Genomic DNA, 21,962 nt, shown 5'->3' on the forward strand with positions numbered 1-21,962 from the left:
TAACAGTGAATTCAGAGCTGAGGTGAGATAAATCCTCACTAGAAAGCAGCATCATGTTAGACTGTGTAATAGGTGCTTAGGAGTGCAATTATAAAATCAGCACTTCGGGTAATAAAATCAGTTAATAAAAAAGCAGGATTGAGCAGTGCAGCTGTGAACCCAGCTCTGTGCAGAGAAACACTTATTAGTAAGCAGCAGCATGGAGAATATTACACAACTACAGAGCAGCACAGCTATAAGTCCATCACTGGGAGAAATAAACACTTGCTAGAAAGCAGCAGAATGGAGGACATTGTACATCTATACTGAGCAGTGCAGCTGTGACCTCCGCTCTTCTGTGAGAAACAATAGAAAACAGCGGCATGAGGGATATTATAAAGCCGTTCTGAGAAGTGTGATGAATTCATAATTAATGTGGTGAGATAAACACTTACTAGAAAGCAGCAATGGAGGGCATTATACACCTATACTGAGCAGTGTAACTGTGACTCCAGCTCTGGGGTGAGCCAAACACTAGAACGCAGTATGGATATTATGTAGCAGTACTGAGCAGTGTAGCTGTGACTCCAGCTCTGGGGTGAGATAAACACTTACTAGAAAGCAGCAATGGAGGGCATTATACACCTATACTGAGCAGTGTAACTGTGACTTCAGCTCTGGGGTGAGCTAAACACTAGAACGCAGTATGGATATTATGTAGCAGTACTGAGCAGGGCAGCTGCAAACTCTACAGGTTAATGAACACAAGACGCTAACGCATGGAAGCAATTCTGTGGCATTACTGAACAGTGTAGCTGTGACTCCAGCTCTGGGGTGAGATAAACACTTACTAGAAAACAGCGTCATCTGTGATATCACATGGCAGAGGGAGCCGTGTAGAGGTGAATCCCGCAGGTTTTTTCAGATTTTGGAGATTCCCCAAAATCCTCTGTAAAAACTGTTGGAAAACTCTTCTGCTCCATTTCTATTGGAATCTAATTTTCTGTTTTTCACTCACAATATGTGGGGGCTTCTCATCCATGGAGGGGGTCACTCACAATATGTGGGGGCTTCTCATCCATGGAGGGGGTCACTCACAATGTGTGGGGGCTTCTCATCCATGGAGGGGGTCACTCACAATGTGTGGGGGCTTCTCATCCATGGAGGGGGTCACTCGCAATGTGTGGGGGCTTCTCATCCATGGAGGGGGTCACTCACAATATGTGGGGGCTTCTCATCCATGGAGGAGGTCACTCACAATGTGTGGGGGCTTCTCATCCATGGAAGAGGTCACTCACAATGTGTGGGGGCTTCTCATCCATGGAGGGGGTCACTCACAATGTGTGGGGGCTTCTCATCCATGGAGGAGGTCACTCACAATGTGTGGGGGCTTCTCATCCATGGAGGGGGTCACTCACAATATGTGGGGGCTTCTCATCCATGGAGGGGGTCACTCACAATATGTGGGGGCTTCTCATCCATGGAGGGGGTCACTCACAATGTGTGGGGGCTTCTCATCCATGGAGGGGGTCACTCACAATGTGTGGGGGCTTCTCATCCATGGAGGGGGTAACTCACAATATGTGGGGGCTTCTCATCCATGGGGGAGGTCACTCACAATGTGTGGGGGCTTCTCATCCATGGAGGGGGTTACTCGCAATATGTGGGGGCTTCTCATCCATGGAGGGGGTCACTCACAATGTGTGGGGGCTTCTCATCCATGGAGGAGGTCACTCACAATGTGTGGGGGCTTCTCATCCATGGAGGGGGTCACTCACAATATGTGGGGGCTTCTCATCCATGGAGGGGGTCACTCACAATGTGTGGTGGGTTCTCATCCATGGAGGGGGTCACTCGCAATGTGTGAGGGCTTCTCATCCATGGAGGGGGTCACTCACAATGTGTGGGGGCTTCTCATCCATGGAGGGGGTCACTCACAATATGTGGGGGCTTCTCATCCATGGAGGGGGTCACTCGCAATATGTGGGGGCTTCTCATCCATGGAGGAGGTCACTCGCAATGTGTGGGGGCTTCTCATCCATGGAGGGGGTCACTCACAATATGTGGGGGCTTCTCATCCATGGAGGAGGTCACTCACAATGTGTGCGGGCTTCTCATCCATGGAGGGGGTCACTCACAATGTGTGGGGGCTTCTCATCCATGGAGGGGGTCACTCACAATGTGTGGGGGCTTCTCATCCATGGAGGGCGTCACTCACAATGTGTGGGGGCTTCTCATCCAGGGAGGGGGTCACTCACAATGTGTGGGGGCTTCTCATCCAGGGAGGGGGTCACTCACAATGTGTGGGGGCTTCTCATCCATGGAGGGGGTCACTCTCACAATATGTGGGGGTTTCTCATCCATGGAGGGGGTCACTCACAATGTGTGGGGGCTTCTCATCCATGGAGGGGGTCACTCACAATATGTGGGGGCTTCTCATCCATGGAGGGGGTCACTCACAATATGTGGGGGCTTCTCATCCATGGAGGAGGTCACTCACAATGTGTGGGGGCTTGTCATCCATGGAGGGGATCACTCACAATAGGTGGGGGCTTGTCATCCATGGAGGGGGTCACTCACAATATGTGGGGGCTTGTCATCCATGGAGGGGGTCACTCACAATATGTGGGGGCTTCTCATCCATGGGGGAGGTCACTCACAATGTGTGGGGGCTTCTCATCCATGGAGGGGGTCACTCGCAATGTGTGGGGGCTTCTCATCCATGGAGGGGGTCACTCGCAATGTGTGGGGGCTTCACATCCATGGAGGGGGTCACTCACAATGTGTGGGGGCTTGTCATCCATGGAGGGGGTCACTCACAATGTGTGGGGGCTTCTCATCCATGGAGGGGGTCACTCACAATGTGTGGGGGCTTGTCATCCATGGAGGGGGTCACTCACAATGTGTGGGGGCTTCTCATCCATGGAGGGGGTCACTCACAATGTGTGGGGGCTTCTCATCCATGGAGGAGGTCACTCACAATGTGTGGGGGCTTCTCATCCATGGAGGGGGTCACTCACAATATGTGGGGGCTTCTCATCCATGGAGGGGGTCACTCACAATATGTGGGGGCTTCTCATCCATGGAGGGGGTCACTCACAATGTGTGGGGGCTTCTCATCCATGGAGGGGGTCACTCACAATGTGTGGAGGCTTCTTATCCATGGAGGGGGTCACTCACAATATGTGGGGGCTTCTCATCCATGGGGGAGGTCACTCGCAATGTGTGGGGGCTTCTCATCCATGGAGGGGGTTACTCGCAATGTGTGGGGGCTTCTCATCCATGGAGGGGGTCACTCACAATGTGTGGGGGCTTCTCATCCATGGAGGAGGTCACTCACAATGTGTGGGGGCTTCTCATCCATGGAGGAGGTCACTCACAATGTGTGGGGGCTTCTCATCCATGGAGGGGGTCACTCACAATATGTGGGGGCTTCTCATCCATGAGGGGATGGAGGGGAGGGGGAGGGGAACAGGCAGGTGAGATTGGGGCCGGTCCAGGAGCGGAAGTGCTCCCAGGTAAGATCTCGGTGCATGGTTCCCCCACAACCGGGGTGTCAGGAAGCCAGGTAGGTCTGCCTGAACCGGCGACTTGGTCAGGAACGGAGGAGGAGCAGGCACGACCCACGGTCGCAGTGGCTGTGGCCGCTGTCACCCGCAGTGGGAGTGCTGGAAGCCAAGGGGCCTCCCGGAGGTCCGATAGCTCTTCCCCTTCTGACCAAGTGGCAGCCGAGTCAGGTGGAGGCCAGGACACAGGTCCCGGGGTACTGACTGAAGATGTGACAGTCTCGTCGATTCTGGCCACATCTAGTCAGGGGTTTCAGGCAGCGTTAGAAGCTGACGACAGCCTGAAAGCTCTTAAGGAGCAGGCGGCACAGCCTCCCTCGGACTCGGACCCGGAGCGAGTGGTCTGGGACCAAGGACGGCTGTACCGGGCCACGGTCCAGCAGGGTTCACCGGAGGCGTGGCCCAGGGACCGACAGTTGGTGGTACCCTATCCGTTCCGGACGGAGTTGTTGCGGATCGCACATGAGATTCCGATGGCCGGACACCTAGGGATCGCTAAGACCAAGGCCAGGTTAAACCAGCATTTCTACTGGCCAAAAATGGGGGCCGATGTGGCTGCCTACTGCCGTTCGTGTGAAACCTGTCAGAGAGTGGGGAAGGCGGGGCCACACCCCAAAGCCCCACTAGTATCTCTGCCAATCATCGATGAGCCTTTCAGGAGGGTGGCTGTGGATCTGGTCGGCCCGCTGGCCATCCCCAGCAGCTCCGGGAAACGCTTCATACTGACGGTAGTGGACTATGCCACCCGGTACCCAGAAGCAGTGGCCTTGTCGTCCATTCGGGCTGACAAGGTGGCCACCGCATTGCTGGAGATTTTCTCCCGAGTGGGTTTTCCCCAGGAAATGCTCACTGACCGGGGGACCCAATTCATGTCCCAGCTGATGGAGGCCCTCTGTAAGCAAGTCCAGGTGCGACATCTGGTGGCCAGCCCGTACCATCCACAGACTAATGGCCTGTGCGAGCGGTTCAATGGCACCTTAAAGCAGATGCTTAAGATGTTGGTCGACTCCCACGGGCGTGACTGGGAGCGGTATCTCCCACACCTGTTATTTGCTTACCGGGAGGTTCCACAGGCCTCAACAGGATTCTCACCGTTTGAGCTCCTGTACGGGCGACGTGTGCGGGGCCCCCTGGCTCTGGTGAAAGAGGCTTGGGAAGGGGATTTGGCCACCCCTGGAGTGTCGGTTATCGAGTATGTCATGCGCTTCCGGGACAAAATGCAGGCCTTGACGCAACTGGTACACGACAATATGGCTCAAGCCCAGGCCGATCAGAAGCGTTGGTACGACCAGAACGCTTGTGAGAGGACCTACCAAGTGGGTCAAAAGGTGTGGGTACTGGTCCCCGTACCACAGGACAAGCTTCAGGCAGCCTGGGAAGGCCCATACCTCGTGTACCAGCAGCTCAACCCTGTGACGTACCTGGTCACCCTGGACCCTGCCCGTGGAAGGCGGAAGCCCTTCCATGTGAACATGATGAAGGCACATCATGAGCGGGAGGCATGTGCGCTCCCCGTGTGCAACCTGCCCGAGGAGGGAGAAGCGGAAACCCTCTTGGATATGCTAGCCCAGGTTAGGGCAGGCGGATCCATTGAGGATGTGGAGGTTGGCCACCAGCTCTTGGAAGACCAACGGTCCCAGCTGTGGGCCACCCTACACCCCTTCCGGGGGTTGTTTACCAACCAGCCCGGAAGGACTGACTTGGCTGTCCATCACGTGGACACTGGGGATCATCCCCCGATCCGGCGTTCAGCATATCGGGTCTCCCTGGAGGTGCAGCAACACATGCGCCAGGAGATTGACGAGATGCTGAAGCTGGGGGTGATCCAGGCATCCAACAGCGCTTGGGCCTCGCCTGTAGTCCTCGTCCCTAAGAAGGACCGAACCACTCGGTTCTGCGTGGACTACAGGGGGCTCAATGCTGTCACGGTCGCCGATGCGTACCCAATGCCACGCATCGATGACCTGCTCGATCAGTTGGCCGGGGCTCAGTACCTGACCATCATGGACCTGAGCCGGGGATATTGGCAGATCCCCCTGACTCGCAAGGCCAGGGAACGCTCTGCCTTTATTACCCCATTTGGACTGTACGAGTCCACGGTGATGCCATTCGGGATGAGGAATGCCCCTGCCACCTTCCAGCGGATGGTCAACACCCTGCTCAAGGGACTTGAAGGGTACGCGGCCGCGTACCTGGATGACATTGCCGTCTTCAGTCCCACCTGGGAGGACCACCTAGAGCATCTAGCACAGGTGCTCAGGCGGATCCACCGGGCAGGTTTGACCATCAAGCCGGGAAAGTGTCAGCTGGCCATGAGCGAGGTCCAGTACCTCGGTCACCGGGTAGGCGGGAGAACACTGAAGCCCGAGCCTGAGAAAGTGGAAGCCATCGCATCCTGGCCCACCCCCAGGACCAAGAAGCAGGTGATGTCCTTCTTGGGGACCGCTGGGTACTATAGGAGGTTTGTTCCATGCTATAGTAGCCTGGCAAAGCCCTTGACGGACCTCACCAAGAAGAAGCTGCCCTCTGCAGTCGATTGGACAATGGACTGCGAGACAGCCTTCCGGGCCCTAAAGGACGCCCTGTCCAGCCCGCCCGTGCTACAGGCAGCCGACTTCACGCGGCCGTTTGTAGTACAGACCGACGCCAGTGACTTCGGCCTCGGTGCGGTGCTCAGCCAGGTGGACTCTGCGAGCCAAGAGCACCCAGTCTTGTACCTGAGCAGGAAGCTGTTACCACGGGAAGTGGCCTATTCCACGATGGAAAAGGAGTGCCTGGCCATAGTGTGGGCCCTGCAGCGTCTGCAACCCTATCTATACGGGCGCCACTTCATCGTGGAGACGGACCACAATCCCCTCAGCTGGTTACACACTGTCTCTGGGACGAATGGGCGATTGTTGCGATGGAGCCTTGCGCTCCAGCAATACAACTTCACCATTCGCCACAAAAGGGGCCGGGACCACGGTAACGCAGACGGGCTGTCCCGACAAGGAGAGGTCGCGGACGGGCGCACGGGGGAACACCGGAGTGTGCTGCCCCCTAGCGCCCTCAAAAGGGGGGAGGTGTGAGGCAAACCCTGGGATATGAAGATGAATTATGACTTCCAGTCATAATCGCTCTCATCACTCCATGGCAGTGCCCCCTCCCTTCTTGTTCTCAGAGGTCCAGCATCTGTGAAGGTGTCACATCCCAGCCATCTCCTGTGATATGGAGATTAGGTGACGTGGGAACAATGGACACAGGATGACTCCCTGCCGTGACCCTGTAGTAGGGGCTGCTATCTAATTAGCAAGGCTATGGAAGTATCCAGACAGAACGACTCCAGTAAAAAATGGTTCATATCTCGCAAGCCATATTTCCGATAAATATGGCAACCATAAAAATGGTGTCTCCGCATGCGGACGATGCTGGCACACCCTTTTTATGGGAGCAGGACCTGGGGAAATACCCCAGGCGTGATATCAGCCAATGGGGAACTAGTAGACAAGTCATGAGTCCTCTCGTTCCGTAGCTAAATTCATAGCTGTCACAATGAGAGCGTCGGCGTCCGCCTACGACGCTCCCAGGCCAAGTTATGGCCATATTCCATGTTGTGGATTTTGTCCATAACTCCAGCCAGGGGTGGAGCAGTGCTCCCTCTGAGGTCACTAAGGTAGGAGGGGACCTGGATTTGCCCAGGTTGATAACCCTACTTCGGCCATTTTCCAGGGTTCTTTCGCTGGGGGTCACGTGTAGGAAACATCTGTGGGAAGGATCCTAGAAACCTGGCCTACAGCGCCCCCCTGTGGCCAGACGCACAAGGTAACTGCTGGAACTGTGTATGCCTGTTTGTAACCCATGCTTTGATTGTAACTGTACTCTGACATATGTATATTCTGTAGATTCCCTATTGTATATATTGTAGTTTCTAGTGTGCTTTAGGCTGATTAAATTATATAATTAATCTTGGGCTGTTCTGTTATCTCGATCTTGAATCCCACGTCTGTGTGTTCGGCTAATAGTTACCGTGAAGCGGTTGGTGGCAGCGAGTTGTGCCAAGGATTATTGTGGGGAGGCCAGTGAGATTCGGGGAGGTTTTATATATTCCGCCCGCGGAGGTCGGGGGAATATATACCCTACTCTCACCGGGGACCCTTCAATAATCGGCATAAGTAGTATAGCGGCCTCCTTGCTTATTGTCGGGCAATTCCATAATTGGCCTGACTATAAGAGGGGCGCTAGAGAGCGCGTCACGTGCTCTGTCTGTCGGTCGGGAGGTATAAAGGAGGGGTGACCCCCCACTTGTTACCCCCCGATTGTGACGTACTGGTAGCCAGCGCGGGGGATTTCTGAGTGACCCCCCGGGGGTTCGTGACAGAGGGGGTCACTCACAATGTGTGGTGGGTTCTCATCCATGGAGGGGGTCACTCGCAATGTGTGAGGGCTTCTCATCCATGGAGGGGGTCACTCACAATGTGTGGGGGCTTCTCATCCATGGAGGGGGTCACTCGCAATATGTGGGGGCTTCTCATCCATGGAGGGGGTCACTCGCAATATGTGGGGGCTTCTCATCCATGGAGGGGGTCACTCGCAATATGTGGGGGCTTCTCATCCATGGAGGGGGTCACTCGCAATATGTGGGGGCTTCTCATCCATGGAGGGGGTCACTCGCAATATGTGGGGGCTTCTCATCCATGGAGGAGGTCACTCGCAATGTGTGGGGGCTTCTCATCCATGGAGGGGGTCACTCACAATGTGTGGGGGCTTCTCATCCATGGAGGAGGTCACTCACAATGTGTGCGGGCTTCTCATCCATGGAGGGGGTCACTCACAATGTGTGCGGGCTTCTCATCCATGGAGGGGGTCACTCACAATGTGTGGGGGCTTCTCATCCATGGAGGGGGTCACTCACAATGTGTGGGGGCTTCTCATCCATGGAGGGCGTCACTCACAATGTGTGGGGGCTTCTCATCCAGGGAGGGGGTCACTCACAATATGTGGGGGCTTCTCATCCAGGGAGGGGGTCACTCACAATATGTGGGGGCTTCTCATCCATGGAGGGGGTCACTCACAATATGTGGGGGCTTCTCATCCATGGAGGAGGTCACTCACAATGTGTGGGGGCTTGTCATCCATGGAGGGGGTCACTCACAATGTGTGGGGGCTTCTCATCCATGGAGGGGGTTACTCGCAATATGTGGGGGCTTCTCATCCATGGAGGGGGTCACTCACAATGTGTGGGGGCTTGTCATCCATGGAGGGGGTCACTCACAATGTGTGGGGGCTTCTCATCCATGGAGGGGGTTACTCGCAATATGTGGGGGCTTCTCATCCATGGAGGGGGTCACTCACAATGTGTGGGGGCTTGTCATCCATGGAGGGGGTCACTCACAATGTGTGGGGGCTTCTCATCCATGGAGGAGGTCACTCACAATGTGTGGGGGCTTGTCATCCATGGAGGGGATCACTCACAATGTGTGGGGGCTTGTCATCCATGAAGGGGGTCACTCACAATGTGTGGGGGCTTCTCATCCATGGAGGGGGTCACTCACAATGTGTGGGGGCTTGTCATCCATGGAGGAAATCACTCACAATAGGTGGGGGCTTGTCATCCATGGAGGGGATCACTCACAATGTGTGGGGGCTTGTCATCCATGGAGGGAATCACTCACAATAGGTGGGGGCTTGTCATCCATGGAGGGGATCACTCACAATGTGTGGGGGCTTGTCATCCATGGAGGGGATCACTCACAATGTGTGGGGGCTTGTCATCCATGGAGGGGGTCACTCGCAATGTGTGGGGGCTTCTCATCCATGGAGGGGGTCACTCACCAGCAGCTGTATATAACCCATAACCCTCACAAGCTCAACCCGATGTTGGGGCCCGCCAACTGATGGAGCAACTGAGCGCCAGGGACGAAACCTCCGGAAATACTGTCTGTCATGAGGATTCCTCTATGATACTGTCTGCTGAGCCGTGTATCTCATCCTCTCCTGTGTGATACTGTCTGCTGAGCTGTGTATCTAATCCTCTCCTGTGTGATACTGTCTGCTGAGCTGTGTATCTCATCCTCTCCTGTGTGATACTGTCTGCTGAGCTGTGGATCTAATCCTCTCCTGTGTGATACTGTCTGCTGAGCTGTGTATCTAATCCTCTCCTGTGTGATACTGTCTGCTGAGCTGTGTATCTCATCCTCTCCTGTGTGATACTGTCTGCTGAGCTGTGCATCTAATCCTCTCCTGTGTGATCCTGTCTGCTGAGCTGCATCTAATCCTCTCCTGTGTGATACTGTCTGCTGAGCTGTGTATTTCATCCTCTCCTGTGTGATACTGTCTGCTGAGCTGTGTATCTAATCCTCTCCTGTGTGATACTGTCTGCTGAGCTGTGTATCTAATCCTCTCCTGTGTGATACTGTCTGCTGAGCTGTGTATCTCATCCTCTCCTGTGTGATACCGTCTGCTGAGCTGTGTATCTAATTCTTTCCTGTGTGATATTGTCTGCTGAGCTGTGTATCTAATCCTCTCCTGTGTGATACTGTCTGCTGAGCTGTGTATCTAATCCTCTCCTGTGTGATACTGTCTACTGAGCTGTGTATCTAATCCTCTCCTGTGTGATACTGTCTGCTGAGCTGTGTATCTAATCCTCTCCTGTGTGATACTGTCTGCTGAGCTGTGTATCTAATCCTCTCCTGTGTGATACTGTCTGCTGAGCCGTGTATCTAATCCTCTCCTGTGTGATACTGTCTGCTGAGCCGTGTATCTAATCCTCTCCTGTGTAATACTGTCTGCTGAGCTGTGTATCTAATCCTCTCCTGTGTGATACTGTCTGCTGAGCTGTGTATCTAATCCTCTGCTGTGTGACACTGTCTCATTCATTCTCCATGGTCGGTTGCTGTCAGCTGCGGCTCCTGTTTGGGTGTGTGTAGCTTTAATGGGCGTGGCTGGGGGCTGTCCCTGGGTTGTACCATTTGTGACCAGTAGGGGGAGGAGCACAGTAAGGCAGGAAGCGGAGGTGTCAGAGCGGCTGCAGGTAGGTCCTCCTCGCACTGACCTCTCTGGGCGGCTCCTGGTCACCGGGGTCTGCTGAGGGCAGATACAGCAGAGCCGGGGCCGAGCAATGGGGGGAAATGAATGGATGTGTCTGGGGGATAGATACGACATGGAACCCGGGTATATCAGCTGCATATAGATATAGATACACGGCTCAGCAGACAGTATCACCCAGGAGAGGATTAGATACACAGCTCAGCAGACAGTATCACACAGGAGAGGATTAGATACACAGCTCAGCAGACAGTATCACACAGGAGAGGATTAGATACACAGCTCAGCAGACAGTATCACACAGGAGAGTATTAGATACACAGCTCAGCAGACAGTATCACACAGGAGAGGATTAGATACACAGCTCAGCAGACAGTATCACACAGGAGAGGATTAGATACACAGCTCAGCAGACAGTATCACACAGGACGGGATTATATACACGGCTCAGCAGACAGTATCACACAGGAGAGGATTAGATACACGGCTCAGCAGACAGTATCACACAGGCTAGGATTAGATACACGGCTCAGCAGACAGTATCACACAGGAGAGGATTAGATACACGGCTCAGCAGACAGTATCACACAGGAGAGGATTAGATACACGGCTCAGCAGACAGTATCACACAGGAGAGGATTAGATACACAGCTCAGCAGACAGTATCACACAGGAGAGGATTAGATACACAGCTCAGCAGACAGTATCACACAGGAGAGGATTAGATACACGGCTCAGCAGACAGTATCACACAGGAGAGGATTAGATACACAGCTCAGCAGACAGTATCACCCAGGAGAGGATTAGATACACAGCTCAGCAGACAGTATCACACAGGATAGGATTAGATACAGCTCAGCAGACAGTATCACCCAGGAGAGGATTAGATACACAGCTCAGCAGACAGTATCACACAGGATAGGATTAGATACAGCTCAGCAGACAGTATCACACAGGATAGGATTAGATACACGGCTCAGCAGACAGTATCACCCAGGATGGGATTAGATACACGGCTCAGCAGACAGTATCACACAGGAGAGGATTAGATACACAGCTCAGCAGACAGTATCACACAGGAGAGGATTAGATACACGGCTCAGCAGACAGTATCACACAGGAGAGGATTAGATACACAGCTCAGCAGACAGTATCACCCAGGAGAGGATTAGATACACAGCTCAGCAGACAGTATCACACAGGATAGGATTAGATACAGCTCAGCAGACAGTATCACAGGATAGGATTAGATACAGCTCAGCAGACAGTATCACACAGGATAGGATTAGATACAGCTCAGCAGACAGTATCACACAGGATATGATTAGATACAGCTCAGCAGACAGTATCACACAGGAGAGGATTAGATACACGGCTCAGCTGACAGTATCACACAGGATAGGATTAGATACAGCTCAGCAGACAGTATCACACAGGAAAGGATGAGATACACGGCTCAGCAGACTATCACACAGGAGAGGATTAGATACAGCTCAGCAGACAGTATCACACAGGAGAGGATTAGATACACAGCTCAGCAGACAGTATCACACAGGATAGGATTAGATACAGCTCAGCAGACAGTATCACACAGGATAGGATTAGATACAGCTCAGCAGACAGTATCACACAGGATAGGATTAGATACAGCTCAGCAGACAGTATCACACAGGATAGGATTAGATAAAGCTCAGCAGACAGTATCACACAGGATAGGATTAGATACAGCTCAGCAGACAGTATCACACAGGATAGGATTAGATACAGCTCAGCAGACAGTATCACACAGTATAGGATTAGATACACGGCTCAGCAGACAGTATCACACAGGAGAGGATTAGATACAGCTCAGCAGACAGTATCACACAGGAGAGGATTAGATACACAGCTCAGCAGACACTATCACACAGGAGAGGATTAGATGCACAGCTCAGCAGACAGTATCACACAGGAGAGGATTAGATACACGGCTCAGCAGACAGTATCACACAGGAGAGGATTAGATACACAGCTCAGCAGACAGTATCACACAGGAGAGTATTAGATACACGGCTCAGCAGACAGTATCACACAGGACGGGATTATATACACGGCTCAGCAGACAGTATCACACAGGATAGGATTAGATGCACAGCTCAGCAGACCGTATCTCCCAGGACGGGATTAGATACACAGCTCAGCAGACAGTATCACATAGGATTAGATACACGGCTCAGCAGACAGTATCACAGGAGAGGATTAGATACACAGCTCAGCAGACAGTATCACATAGGAGAGGATTAGATACACAGCTCAGCAGACAGTATCACCCAGGATGGGATTAGATACACGGCTCAGCAGTCAGTATCACACAGGATGGGATTAGATACACAGCTCAGCAGTCAGTATCACACAGGATGGGATTAGATACACAGCTCAGCAGTCAGTATCACACAGGATGGGATTAGATACACAGCTCAGCAGTCAGTATCACACAGGATGGGATTAGATACACAGCTCAGCAGTCAGTTTCACACAGGATGGGATTAGATACACAGCTCAGCAGACTGTATCACACAGGAGAGGATTAGATACACAGCTCAGCAGTCAGTATCACACAGGATGGGATTAGATACACAGCTCAGCAGTCAGTATCACACAGGATGGGATTAGATACACAGCTCAGCAGACAGTATCACACAGGAGAGGATTAGATACACAGCTCAGCAGTCAGTTTCACACAGGATGGGATTAGATACACAGCTCAGCAGACAGTATCACACAGGATGGGATTAGATACACAGCTCAGCAGACAGTATCACACAGGATGGGATTAGATACAGCAGTGACGGGCATAGTTGCTGGTCCTGTAGTATAGGCTGCGGGGCTCCTGTCTGTTTGGCCGCACAGGTGACTCTCGTTGTCTGGACCGGCTGCCGGTGGCGGGAGCGGCTCAGATACATAGAATTACATGCGGCTGACCTCTTCCTGTCAGAGGCCGGTCCGGGCAGATGTGATCACGCACCAGTGTGACCGCAGACTCTCACTTTCCATGTTGCGGTCCTGCTTTATTATTTGGCCTGTTCGTCTCTAGCAGTTGAGGTACTACACGTCCCAGCCCGCTCTAGAAAGGGGGGGTCGGGGCGCGAGTAAGGCTTTATCTGTGATTCTGTCAGGTCAGAGGAGTCCTCACGTTTTACTGTCACTTGTCCTAGAACAGGAAGCAGGAAAAATGTCTAATCTGTCATAGAAAGCAACGGGATTCCCCAACCTCGGTGACATTAGAGGCCGCGCAATGTCCCGCAACTGAACCGTCCAAAAATCTGAGCCAGGGTCACAAAGCAACAACTGTGCTGCTGCAGGGAGTGATTAGGGGGCGCATATAATCGGGGAGGGGCGAAGGGGGTTATGACCTAAGGAATCATTCCTGTACCCCCCAGGGGTCAGGCTGTGGAGCTTAACTTTAATAACGCAATTGTCCCTGTTTCCTCCTGATGTAAATAGTCAATGCACAGGTAAGAGGGGTGATACCTAGAAGAAAGGTCACTGCTTATGCCCCCTGGAGGCTGGAGTGAGATGACCCCACCAATCTGGGACCTTTCAATCATTACCGGCCCCCAATCAGTCATTGTTAGGATGGCTTGTTCTGTTCTTTTTCCTCAAGAAAAAAAAAATGTTTGGGGAACCGCTATGGGGTCTGCATTGACCCCTGCAGCCAGTGCTGATGTGGTTTACTGCACGCCTCCTCCCGGTTATTTTCGGTAGTACATGTTTTGCTCAATTCTGTGGTTTTGGTGGTGACTCCTGTACAAGGCTTCAGTTATCTCGTGTAGAGACAAGAGCTGGGTGTTTCCTGGACCAATGACATCACAGATAGAAATATTCGGAGGTGAGAAAGACTCGAGGAATTAGCCTTATTGTACCATAGATCATGTGATCATTCCATATATCCTATAATATAGTGTCCTATAATTGCACCTGACGGATTTGCAGGGGTCATCGGGTCAGTACCATTTTTTTGTTCTTTTTATGGGTGGCTCCATAATGCAGATATATGGCAGTTTGTAGATCCATAGAAATGCTGTCGGTGAGAATGTGTCTATGAAGAGCGATGCTCAATGCTCTGGATGCCGAGAGCGGAGCGACTCCGGTCCTGATCCTGCGCGATCAGCGTCACCATCGCTGTATATTCAGTTCCAGGCAAATTATTGTATTGATCCTTGAAATGATTGTTCTCAATGGGAAGTCTTAGGTCACCGCAACCGGACGGCCCAAAGGGGGTTTATGGCTGAGCAGCGATGCTATTAATTCAGACCTAAAAATTTCCCGAGTTACCCCTCACATTAGTCATAATGGCAAAGTCCCTGGAATTCAGCCAAAAATATCATGGGTCCCCCCCCCCTCCCCTTGCCTATAATCATCCCTTTGTATAAAAAAGGAATTACATTGTGATGAAATAGTTACCTGTATAACTGATGTAGAGAAAAAATGGCTGATACACTGCAGCTCAAATATAATGCATCAGTGTATATACCGCCATCATGTGCAATCCATTCATAAGTAACAAAGTGCAGAGGAACTGAAACCCAAAGTATATTAAAAATAGCATTACTGGATATAACTGCTATAATACTGCCCCTATATACAAGAATATAACTACTATAATACTGCCCCTATATACAAGAATATAACTACTATAATACTGCCCCTATATACAAGAATATAACTACTATAATACTGCTCCTATATACAAGAATATAACTACTATAATACTGCCCCTATATACAAGAATATAACTACTATAATACTGCTCCTATATACAAGAATATAACTGCTATAATACCGCCTCCTATATACAAGAATATAACTACTATAATACCGCCCCTATATACAAGAATATAACTACTATACCGCCCCTATATACAAGAATATAACTACTATAATACCGCCCCTATATACAAGAATATAACTACTATAATACCACCCCTATATACAAGAATATAACTACTATAATACCGCCCCTATATACAAGAATATAACTACTATAATACCGCCCCTATATACAAGAATATAACTACTATAATACCGCCCCTATATACAAGAATATAACTACTATAATACTGCCCCTATGTACAAGAATATAACTACTATAATACTGCTCTATATACAAGAATATAACTACTATAATACTGCTCCTATATACAAGAATATAACTACTATAATACTGCTCCTATGTACAAGAATATAACTACTATAATACTGCCCCTATGTACAAGAATATAACTGCTATAATACTGTCCCCTATGTACAAGAATATAACTACTATAATACTGCCCCCTATATACAAGAATATAACTACTATAATACTGCTCCCTATATACAAGAATATAACTACTATAATACTGCCCCCTATGTACAAGAATATAACTACTATAATACTGCCCCTATATACAAGAATATAACTACTATAATACTGCCCCTATATACAAGAATATAACTACTATAATACTGCCCCTATATACAAGAATATAACTACTATAATACTGCCCCCTATGTACAAGAATATAACTACTATAATACTGCCCCCTATATACAAGAATATAACTACTATAATACTGCTCCCTATATACAAGAATATAACTACTATAATACTGCCCCTATGTACAAGAATATAACTACTATAATACTGCCCCCTATGTACAAGAATATAACTACTATAATACTGCCCCTATATACAAGAATATAACTACTATAATACTGCCCCCTATGTACAAGAATATAACTACTATAATACTGCCCCTATATACAAGAATATAACTACTATAATACTGCCCCCTATGTACAAGAATATAACTACTATAATACTGCCCCTATATACAAGAATATAACTACTATAATACTGCCCCTATATACAAGAATATAACTACTATAATACTGCCCCTATATACAAGAATATAACTACTATAATACTGCCCCTATGTACAAGAATATAACTACTATAATACTGCCCCTATGTACAAGAATATAACTACTATAATACTGCCCCCTATGTACAAGAATATAACTACTATAATACTGCCCCTATATACAAGAATATAACTACTATAATACTGCCCCCTATATACAAAAATATAACTACTATAATACTGCCCCTATGTACAAGAATATAACTACTATAATACTGCCCCCTATGTACAAGAATATAACTACTATAATACTGCCCCCTATGTACAAGAATGTAACTACTATAATACTGCCCCATGTACAAGAATATAACTACTATAATACTGCTCCTATGTACAAGAATATAACTACTATAATACTGCCCCTATGTACAAGAATATAACTACTATAATACTGCCTCCTATATACAAAAATATAACTACTATAATACTGCCCCTATGTACAAGAATATAACTACTATAATCCTGCCCCTATGTACAAGAATATAACTACTATAATACTGCCCCTATGTACAAGAATATAACTACTATAATACTGCCCCCTATGTACAAGACTATAACTACTATAATACTGCCCCCTATGTACAAGAATATAACTACTATAATACTGCCCCCTATGTACAAGAATATAACTACTATAATACTGCCCCTATGTACAAGAATATAACTACTATAATACTGCCCCTATGTACAAGAATATAACTACTATAATACTGCCCCCTATGTACAAGACTATAACTACTATAATACTGCCCCTATGTACAAGAATATAACTACTATAATACTGCCCCCTATGTACAAGAATATAACTACTATAATACTGCCCCCTATGTACAAGACTATAACTACTATAATACTGCCCCTATGTACAAGAATATAACTACTATAATACTGCCCCTATGTACAAGAATATAACTACTATAATACTGCCCCTATGTACAAGAATATAACTACTATAATACTGCCCCCTATGTACAAGACTATAACTACTATAATACTGCCCCCTATGTACAAGAATATAACTACTATAATACTGCCCCCTATGTACAAGAATATAACTACTATAATACTGCCCCTATGTACAAGAATATAACTACTATAATACTGCCCCTATGTACAAGAATATAACTACTATAATACTGCCCCCTATGTACAAGACTATAACTACTATAATACTGCCCCTATGTACAAGAATATAACTACTATAATACTGCCCCCTATGTACAAGAATATAACTACTATAATACTGCCTCCTATATACAAGAATATAACTACTATAATACTGCTCCCTATGTACAAGAATATAACTACTATAATACTGCTCCCTATGTACAAGAATATAACTACTATAATACTGCCCCTATGTACAAGAATATAACTACTATAATACTGCCCCCTATGTACAAGAATATAACTACTACAATACTGTCTCCTATATACAAGAATATAACTACTATAATACTGCCCCTATGTACAAGAATATAACTACTATAATACTGCCCCTATATACAAGAATATAACTACTATAATACTGCCCCTATGTACAAGAATATAACTACTATAATACTGCCCCCTATGTACAAGAATATAACTACTATAATACTGCCCCTATATACAAGAATATAACTACTATAATACTGCCCCCTATATACAAGAATATAACTACTATAATACTGCCCCCTATATACAAAAATATAACTACTATAATACTGCCCCTATGTACAAGAATATAACTACTATAATACTGCCCCCTATGTACAAGAATATAACTACTATAATACTGCCCCCTATGTACAAGAATATAACTACTATAATACTGCCCCCTATGTACAAGAATGTAACTACTATAATACTGCCCCATGTACAAGAATATAACTACTATAATACTGCTCCTATGTACAAGAATATAACTACTATAATACTGCCCCTATGTACAAGAATATAACTACTATAATACTGCCTCCTATATACAAAAATATAACTACTATAATACTGCCCCTATGTACAAGAATATAACTACTATAATCCTGCCCCTATGTACAAGAATATAACTACTATAATACTGCTCCTATGTACAAGAATATAACTACTATAATACTGCCCCTATGTACAAGAATATAACTACTATAATACTGCCCCTATGTACAAGAATATAACTACTATAATACTGCCCCCTATGTACAAGAATATAACTACTATAATACTGCCTCCTATGTACAAGAATATAACTACTATAATACTGCTCCCTATGTACAAGAATATAACTACTATAATACTGCTCCCTATGTACAAGAATATAACTACTATAATACTGCCCCTATGTACAAGAATATAACTACTATAATACTGCCCCCTATGTACAAGAATATAACTACTATAATACTGCCTCCTATATACAAGAATATAACTACTATAATACTGCTCCCTATGTACAAGAATATAACTACTATAATACTGCTCCCTATGTACAAGAATATAACTACTATAATACTGCCCCTATGTACAAGAATATAACTACTATAATACTGCCCCCTATGTACAAGAATATAACTACTACAATACTGCCCCCTATGTACAAGAATATAACTACTATAATACTGCCCCCTATGTACAAGAATATAACTACTATAATACTGCCCCTATATACAAGAATATAACTACTATAATACTGCCCCCTGTGTACAGGAATATAACTACTATACTACTGCTCCTATATACAAGAATATAACTACTATAATACTGCCCCTATATACAAGAATATAACTACTATAATACTGCTCCTATGTGCAGGTATTGCGTTATGCTTGGTCTTTTTCTGCACCTTTGCGCTCCTCCTCTTTAGGCCTCTTCTTAGAAGGATGAGTGCAGAACTGATTTTCGTCGCCTTCTTGGAATGTCAGAAGATCAGTGACCCCGACTTCCGGTCTGAGCTCCAGTGTATAGTGCAGGCTCTCAGTAAAGATGGCGACCTGCAGACGGACAGTCACACCGGAATAAGCTTTCGTGAACTTCAGACGGATGGAGGTAAGAACTTATTCGGGACTGAGCAGATTGCGGCCAATATATATATATGGGGATGAGGCCGCGCTCCGCCCTTATAGCTGCTGTTTGGATGAGGGGAATAATGGTGATAAATCCTCTCCGGCTGTTGTAACCTGACTGCGGACAGTGACGGTCGTGTGTGTCCCTCAGGGCCGGAGCCGGAGATCGATGAGGACCTCTGCCGCAGGATCGGGGCCCAGTTGGCTCAGCTCGGGGACCAATTTGAACAAGAAGGGACCATTAAAGCTGAAGTTGTGGAGTGTTTAGTGAACGATATTCTCAACAAATCCCTGACCGAGGATGTAAGTGTAGAAGTGGGCGGCAGAACTGTGAATGCAGCTCTGGCTACAGGCAATGTAGAGAGAGGCCTGCCCTGTGTTTATATAGCGCCCTCATCCTCCCATTCTTTAAGACTTTCCGTAACCAGGACTATTTTTGCAGCGTTTTGCAGATGCCGTAAAGCGATCACTACACAACCTTCCCCCCGGGATGGACCTGGAGAGGGCTACGGTGGCCATCGCAATGTCTTTAACCAGCAAAGTTGGCAGCAACGTCCCCAATTTACTGCAGGACTGCTACTCTACAGCGCTGACCTTCATCAGTAGTAACTACAGGTCCTGTATAGATCAACTGACCCGACAGGTGAGCACGGAGGGTTAAAGGGGCCGTCTCATGGCGCAGAGTGGGCGGGTCTTCCAGTTGTGGGGGAGGGGGGGGGAACAATGGTCTTTTTTTTTTTTTTTTTTTTCACTGCTCCTCTTGCAGCATTTGATCCTGCAGCTGCATCTCCCTCCTACCCCTCCTCTGGGTTTATGAACATTTTTGGAGATTCCTCTGGGAGCACCAGCTGCCGATTCCCTTTTGAGGGAGCATGCAGTCACAAAAAATTGAATCCTAATAGTTTTTTTTTTTTTTCTTTCGGCAGGGGTGAGCGCTGACAATCACCAACCGCAGCGCTGCAAAGAAATGTGAAGCTATTGGTTCCGCCATCCTCCCCCTACTATTGTTACCACATGCTGTAAAGTCGGCCATCTTGTCAGAATCCTTCACCTGAAATCCGTTGTATGACCAATTGTGAAGCACCCATCCCCCCCCATTCCCCCCCCCCATCCCCCACCCTCCAGCTCCGAAATGCCATGACATCACCAAAGCCAGAAGTGATGTCACTTCTTCCTGCCAATCTGATTGGCTCAGCCACAATGACGACGCTCAGGTTTATGGTCCTTTTATAGGACCGCCACCATTTTTGAGGAATACTTTTGTACTTTCAGCTGTCCGGAGCGGAGGAGGAAAGTGTTAATGAATGTTTTTATTGTTGTCGAAACATTGTAATAAATTTTTAAAAACTTTCTATTGCACTCCCTCAAAATGTCAGCCGTTTACAGGACTGCCCCTCGAAGTGGGTGGAGCTTATGCAAATTACGACAAAATGGGCATTTTATCGGGGAAAGGGGTCGTTGTTGAGTTTCTTATCGGTGAAGCTTAAAATATCCCACAAAATGGCAGTAGAAATACGAGGAGGTGCGAAATTGGCCAAAATAATAAAAACAGTTGTTTTTTATGATTTATGGATTTCTAACAACCAATCAGATCGGTGATTTCAGCTGAGAAGATCTGGTTGCCATGAGCATCGCTGGTTTCGTTTTCCAGCCTGCACTAGGCCTCATGGTGACCATAGCAACCAGAGCTAGGAAACAGCAGGCTTCCGGCCTTGTCCTCTATATATGATCTAAAGCTCCACAGTGAAATAATGAAATAATATTACTTATCAAACATAGACATTTGCTGATAATTGTGCGGAGGAGCGCGGGGAGTCTCCGGGTTACGGACTAGATACGGTCTGTAGCCTAGAAGTTGTAACAAGGCCAGAAAACAAAATTCTATTCACCGCCGACACTTCTGGCCTAACCACTGCTCACAGAGGTTTAAACCTAGATTTAAAAAAGACAAATGGCGACCATGGGGGGGGATAACTATAAATGTGAGACGAGAGCGGATCCTTTAATGCAGTGTTTCCCAAACTCCAGTCTTCATGGCCCCAAACAAGTCATGTTTTCAGGATTTCCTTACTATTGAACAGGTGGTGGAATCATTATCAAGGCATCACCTGTGCTATATTAAGGAAATCCTGAAAACATGACCTGTAGGGGGTCGTGAGGACTGGAGTCTGGGAACCACTGCTTTAATGTAAGCAGTGAACTGCTTCTCTTTGGTGAGACGTGTGATGGTGGATGGCATCGCTGATGCTGCTACTCACAACTGTTTTTCCAGGTTTGCATCAGTTTGGGGCGGTCAACTTTTTGTGACGATCTCGTTCCAGTAAGTTGTTGTGAACACAGTGAAAAGTTCATCACTGCTCACGTAACATTCGAGGAAACTAAAGCATCATGTACGAGACATCAACATTGGT

At 47.9% G+C, this 21,962-nt stretch overlaps 1 protein-coding gene across 1 annotated transcript; it reads left to right on the forward strand.

Annotated features, from left to right (window-relative positions):
* The first annotated feature begins 10,499 nt into the window (after nt 1-10,499).
* On the forward strand, nt 10,500-20,901 carry BID (BH3 interacting domain death agonist). The gene is made up of 5 exons (XM_075341961.1): nt 10,500-10,554; nt 19,353-19,534; nt 19,703-19,854; nt 19,994-20,194; nt 20,478-20,901. The coding sequence occupies exons 2-5, from the start codon at nt 19,369-19,371 to the stop codon at nt 20,481-20,483; spliced, it is 525 nt and encodes a 174-aa protein (XP_075198076.1). The 5' UTR covers nt 10,500-10,554; nt 19,353-19,368; the 3' UTR covers nt 20,484-20,901.
* Nucleotides 20,902-21,962: the final 1,061 nt, after the last annotated feature.

The sequence above is a fragment of the Anomaloglossus baeobatrachus genome, chromosome 4 (genome assembly GCF_048569485.1).
Source record: "Anomaloglossus baeobatrachus isolate aAnoBae1 chromosome 4, aAnoBae1.hap1, whole genome shotgun sequence".
Taxonomy (NCBI): domain Eukaryota; kingdom Metazoa; phylum Chordata; class Amphibia; order Anura; family Aromobatidae; genus Anomaloglossus; species Anomaloglossus baeobatrachus.